The sequence below is a fragment of the Myzus persicae genome, unplaced genomic scaffold, assembly GCF_001856785.1.
Source record: "Myzus persicae strain clone G006 unplaced genomic scaffold, MPER_G0061.0, whole genome shotgun sequence".
Lineage (NCBI taxonomy): Eukaryota > Metazoa > Arthropoda > Insecta > Hemiptera > Aphididae > Myzus > Myzus persicae.
This window is the reverse complement of record NW_019101876.1, coordinates 216,763-223,468: the sequence shown is the minus strand read 5'-3', so window position 1 is coordinate 223,468 and position 6,706 is coordinate 216,763. Positions and strand designations below refer to the sequence as shown.

Here is a 6,706-nt window from a genome sequence, read left to right as displayed (position 1 = left end):
AACTAAATTACTAAGTAATATTATAGGCTTACAGACCGACTTCACTTTGATTCATTTTTCGTATACAATGATTTTATATCATTGAATTAAAATTTAATACTATCCATGCAGTCACCCACTTATAACCTACTATACAACATCAGCAGAGCGATATCTACTTCCCAGTTTTTTTACCTTGTTTGTATAAGTTAAAACTATTTAAATGTGGTAATTGTTTTATGAGGTTTTTTCCCATTATTTTTAATGAAAATATATATTTTTTATCAGAGGACGCCATAGGTACACACGCAAGCCTTTTATTTACTGTGAATTCACTAAATGTTCTAAATGTTAACAAATACTCTGTACTCAATATTCCATTTCGTTGACATAACCCTAGTGTATTCTTAGGCCCATATTTCAGAACATATTCCGTTGACATGTTCAAGCGCCAAAAACAACCTTGCGATACATAGACAAAACAACTAAGCTTTAATAATATCGTGAAATGGCCAATTATCAAACTTAAGATTTGAATTTCTAAGAGTTGTATACATTTAAATATTGAATTTATCTAAAATTATCTTAACTCGCTTAAAAATAATTGTAAAAATCAAAAAGGAAAATGTACATAATGCTTTAACCTAGTTAGATAATAGGCCATCAGTTATTAAAGCTTACTAATATAAAAAATGGAACAGCTGAATATACATTTTCTATGTTATACATTTGTAAGCCGGACACAACAAATGTGGGTAAGGGACTCTCTTAATTCATGAATTATCATATTACTAGCAGATAAATAGATTGAAATTTATACTTTTTCTATTATAGATGACAAACTTAAATAAAATATGATTTAAGTAAATTATACGATAAAATACGTACCATTTATTTAAAAACCTCAAATGATTGTATGAGATCATACTTAATTACTTTGTTGTAACTTATAAGTATATAAGTGTACACATAATGTAACTAATAAAGAAGTTTCGAAAAAATAAGTATTTATAAAAACTATGATATTAACAAAACAAATATATATATATATATATTATATGATTTATAAATAAAATTATATATATATAAAAAAAAAACAATAACATTTTATAAATCTGATTAGGTTATTATCACAGTCTAAAATATGCAAGTCATGTTTTGAAATAGATGCAGGCAAGTAGAAAAGGATAAAAATAACATTTAGATTCCGTTACAATTCATTGAATTACACAGGAATCTGAAACAAAATATGTATTTTATTTTTCACCAATCACATAATATGTGTAATTAACATTTTAAATAGAATATAACAACTATAACAAATTACAAAAATAGATGAACATTTAAAAAAAAATTATGAACATTACATACATTAAACATATTTGTAAAATATTAAATAACATTCGCATCAATAAATTATTTACATTTTCACAATTTAAAATGATTTTCAGTCTTTTTGATAGAAATACAAAATATTACTATACAGATCCTAAACTTAAGAGAACGCAACAGTAACTTTTTCTAACAGCTATGCATAATATTATCTATATCACAAATCATTACTTGTCTCAGTATAAAATTGCCTTTATATCAATTAGAAATATAAACTTTTTTGTAAGTACAGTGAAAGTGCATAATACAAGGATTTTAAGAAGGCAATAAGCTTAATATCCTTTTCAGGAAAGGACTTTAGAGGGTAACAAATGTTACTGAAACTATTTTATTAATAGCAGAGAGGCAGTGGAGATTTGTTTCCAACTTTTAATTGTAATCACTCATCGTCAGGGTCAGGTAACATAACAATTGTAAAGTATTACTTAATCTATTGGGATAAATATAAAACTATTTACCAGACAAAATGTTGAGACTAAGCAGCAATCAAAGTTATTATAAACCTATTGGAAACTATCAATAATTTTCTTTAAATGTTGAAATGTATTTTATTCTTCAGTTTGGATTTTAAAAAAACAATCTATACACCAAACATCTTAAAATTGTTACTGTTATACCCTCTTAATTCACAAATAATATTAATTTAATTTAACTAAAATAATTTCAAGTTTGACATACAAACAATACCAACAAGTAAAATCAAACATGTGCAACTCATTAACAGGCAATTACCTGCAAATATAGCATGAAACATTATTCAATAAAAAGCTACATAATTTTAAAAAACTAATTTAGGTAGATAGTGAAGTTCTATTTTTTTTCAGGAGAAGAGCTATTTTTATTGTTTGCTCTCAGAACTAGTCTACTAACTACACGGAACAATTTTGGAGACTTCTTATCTATTTTACCTTTAGATATAGGTGAAAATCCATCAGGAACATCAACGGCTTGATCATTGACTTTGTCATCTTTGGACTGTAATAATGACATAGCATTTTCACACTGATTTGTCCAATCAGTCACCTAAGAAATCAATAAATCATAAATATACTAATTATAATGTACATATATCTCCTACACTAAACTTATAGCATAATATACCATAATCTTAGAACATTTCTAATTTGAACATACCTGTTTGATAAGTAAATTATAACGAATACCAGGAGGTTCTTTTTCTAAAAGCTTCTCCAGCAAATTCAAACCAATCTTATACTTTTCAACAGCTGCTTCATATTGTCCTTCGACTAAATACATCTGACCAGATAGTGCAATTTCTATAGCATTAGCTAATTGAGGTGTGTTTTGACATAACGTTGCTGTAAAAAGGAAACAATTTAATACAATAATAGATAATATAGGAAAAACTCTAATTTCTCTTATTTATAATACTGTGAACTTGTTGAAGAATATTTTTGGCCCGAAAAAAATTATTTTCATAGATTTATGTTTTATAGAGATAAAACTTTATAAGGTATATATAATGAGATAAGGATCTTTGTTTGCTATATTTTGAGTCCTAATAAATTGGTCAATTTATAAAATATAAATAATTCAAAAATAAGTTTGACTTGACATATTATAATTAGAGAGCAGATTTATATGTACTATTAAGTGTCAAACTATGCTATATAATATGGAGTCAAAAAAATTGTGAAATTATACGAGAAAAAAACTTTTAACCATGTAATATGATAATAAAAAACATAATTTTTATGTGATAGTTATTTTTTCCAGTTGGTAAGTGTATAACTTAATTTAAACAAATTTAACAGCTTACTATTACAATTTGTAAAGATTACTGACCAAAATCCCAAAATAATATAAATTATTTTAAATATTTTAAAATTCTTAATTCAAATATATTTTTACTCAATGTAGGATAACGCTCATCTTCATATGATGTTGGAGAGTTTTCTGCTTTTTCTTCACTACTAATTTTGATCCTTGAAACATATAAAGTGGCTTTCAATTCTTCAGCACGCTTAGTGTACTCATTCAGTTTTATTTGAAATGCTTCTTTCTTAATTTTATCAGGTTCATCTAAACAAAATATAAGTATAGTAATTTCACAATATATTATAATATAACATAGTGTCTTATGCTTATGTATTACCTACATTTTAAAGTAAAAACTACTAAGAAAGTATTCTTATAAATATCCCACGTATCTCTTTTAACAGATTTTGTTTTTTATTTTTAAATTAATTTGTAGTTTTGGAGTATTAAGATAACATTTAATTTTAAAAATGTATTTATATAAGCCAATATATGGCTAATATTAAGGTCTTCAATCTTCTTACTATGTGTTTCAGTCTTACAAACATTTAAAATATAATTGATTCTGCTGAATGTTGTACTTATGTAAGATTAGACATTTACTACAAGTAAATTGTAGATAGGTTCTCAAACTCTTTGAACCTCAAGCTTAAAGAAGTACAAGAAAAATGTAAGTTCAAATCTGAATTAAATTACAACAACAGATTAGTTTAAGACATTTTTGTAGAGTGTAAAAACTTTTTTACTACATATTAAACCTACTTTAATGTTTGTTGTAGTTTAATATATAAATTATAAGTAAGACTGTTATAAAAGTTATAAGAGTTCCAACTATTTTTATTTTAGTGATTCTCTCAAACTATTTAATACATAAGAACAATCACAGATACCAAATTATAAAAGATGGGTATATTAAAACAAAAAATAAATAAATTAGTGAAGTATAATCTCATTCATTTTCCCACAACTATACTTTGTCTTAAGTATATAAATAAATACTATAATTATAAATCCTAGATTCTTACTTTTACAACAAGGAATCAAATACTGCAGACCTGTGCAATATTTATTAAATGCAGCTTTATATTGCTTTTCAGAATCTAGTTTTACTGCCTCGTGAATAGCTTCAAGTCCTTTAGCATATGATTCGGTAGTAGGCATATGATCTAAGTCTACAAATGGGTGTTTAAAAAACTGGTGATAGCTCATACGCTCAGATGGATTGTGTTTGAGTAGACCTAATAATAAATCTCTACACTCTGGACTGACTTGATTAGGTGGTATTTCTATTGGTGAGACTCTTTTAACCTTCTCACATAAGTCTTTTATAGAATCTGAAGCATACGGCGCACGTCCATATATACATTCATAAGCAATCACTCCAACTGACCAAAGATCTGCTTTCACATCATATCGGTTGAGTAGTAACATTTCAGGAGCCATATATAGAGGTGAACCACGAATATTTTCCATTTGAGTTTTTTCACTCATAAAATTTGCTAAGCCAAAATCTAAAAATCGAAAATGTAAATGTAAGTTATAAGAAATTAATACCAACATTATTATTATTCAAACATAAATGACCAGTAAGTAACTGTGAGTACAAACCTCCAACCTTCAAAGTTAGTTGTGGTGACCTCATTAAGAGAAGATTTTGAGGTTTAAGATCGAGATGACAAACATTATGAGATCTTAGGAACTGCAAAGCTAAAGCTAACTGTTGCATGAATTTACGGCATACTTTTTCAGATAGTTTTTTGCGTTGTTTAATAAATGTTGACAAATCACCACCATCACAATGCTCCAAAATAATGTAAATATTTTTACGATCCCAAATAAAATCAATCATTTGAACAATGTGTTTATGTTTGAATTTCTTCATCACCCCTATTTCTGTTACTACAGCATCCTCCGCGCTCTTGGATAATTTACTGCGTTCTATAACTTTTATTGCAACCATATTTTTGGTTTTTTCCTGAAATTAAAACCAATAATTGTAAGTTCAATAGTTTCCACATCAGTAAATCAATGATCACAGTAATAACTGATTACACATAAAGAAATAGATAATATTTTGTACTAAATACAGTGGTAAAAATAAAAATGTCTTATTTCAAATTTAATTCTCATTATAAGACCAAATTGACAATGAAATTACTTAAACATGTACTCATCTAGCTTACATTTTCCTGATCAACATAGAATCTATTGCAACTTAAAATAAATTTGAGTATAAGTACCTTTACATGAGCTAGATACACAGTCGACGTACTTCCTTTTCCAATATTTTTTATTATTTGATAACCCTCAACTTGTGGAAAGGCAGACATTTTACATTTATCTATCAGCAATCATTAAACGTTGTTTAGAAAAACTTCAACCATACTATTATTAACATTTGTCGCAGTTTATCATCACATTAACGAAATAACTAAATCAGTCAAACACAAAAAGGCTTACATATTTGTTTATATTTAACGAAATTCAATGTCACAGCACTAAAACTGATTATCATCACGAGTATTCACGACTCACGCCAGCTAAATCATAATCAACATTACAGGACAGGTAAGTTCAATATTTTGATTGAATCACCGTCATCTCGTCATAATGTGATTTCCGAGTGATCAGAGTGTCAGACCACCGTCTGACCCTTGTGACGTTGTGCGAGTTCCGAGTAATGAGTAAAGTAGTAAATGGGACACGAGACAAGTAACGACATTCCTTTAATCTTCTCCACATTTCACATTTTTACATTAATTGATTACCTACGGACTACCGTAAAAAATGCGCCATAAAATTGATAACACGAGGGATGCGGTTATCAGGGTGTCCAACGTGACAAAATAAAGGCCGAAGTTTGTTAGAAAACAATCATCGTTGATCACGTCTTATTCCACTCTTCGCATTCTTACGTTTTCGATTTGCTATTTACAATTTACCTAACACTCAGGTTCTCAAATTCATATTTTGTAAAGATATCGTGTATTCGTGTACGGTTATGAGTAATTAATATTTATTATGCGAATACGGATCCTTGGATTAGTGGAAAGAGGAAATTCTTATTGCTGAATGATTTTAGTTTTTTGAGACTTAGGTACCTAATAAGTAATAAATAATAATATTAAAACAATAATTACCCACCTAAGATTTAAAATAAATATTACAATAATTTTAACTATACTAAATACATATTGCCATATTGGACAAAGAAGCACCTACTCCAATTACCCCTAAACTTACCTAACTCAACAGCTAATCAGTGGCGGATTTTGTGCTTAATTTCTTCTTTCTTTTGGGAGGTGCACGGTGCTCGGTGCTCATAAGAACAAAACAATTTACAACATACAGTAGTACAGTAAAAAACACTGGCTAAAACATAACTACAGTGTTTGGAGGGGGGATTCTCCCTTTGACTCCCCTCCAACAAGGGCCTCGGACGAAAACATTTATTATTATGCCAATCGTCAACTTACGGGGGAAAATATTAGTTAATATATAAATATTCTAAAATCAAACAATAGTAAAAACACGTTCTGATAACATGTAAGTTGTT

General features: G+C 27.9%; 1 protein-coding gene across 4 annotated transcripts; it reads right to left on the bottom strand.

Moving 5' to 3' along the window:
- Positions 1 to 1,159: 1,159 nt before the first annotated feature.
- On the bottom strand, positions 1,160 to 5,928 carry LOC111030630 (serine/threonine-protein kinase ULK3-like). 4 transcript variants are annotated; one of them, XM_022310221.1, is made up of 7 exons: positions 5,391 to 5,927; positions 4,759 to 5,125; positions 4,176 to 4,661; positions 3,244 to 3,414; positions 2,506 to 2,690; positions 2,280 to 2,394; positions 1,160 to 1,216 (listed from the first exon to the last, which is right to left on the bottom strand). In XM_022310221.1, the coding sequence occupies exons 1-7, from the start codon at positions 5,478 to 5,480 to the stop codon at positions 1,197 to 1,199; spliced, it is 1,434 nt and encodes a 477-aa protein (XP_022165913.1). In that variant the 5' UTR covers positions 5,481 to 5,927; the 3' UTR covers positions 1,160 to 1,196. The 4 variants fall into 4 exon arrangements, with proteins under 4 accessions (XP_022165913.1, XP_022165911.1, XP_022165912.1 ...); XM_022310219.1 differs by lacking the exon at positions 1,160 to 1,216 and having other exon boundaries at positions 1,387 to 2,394; positions 5,391 to 5,581; positions 5,686 to 5,928; XM_022310220.1 differs by lacking the exon at positions 1,160 to 1,216 and adding an exon at positions 1,387 to 2,103.
- Between the last annotated feature and the right edge of the window lie 778 nt (positions 5,929 to 6,706).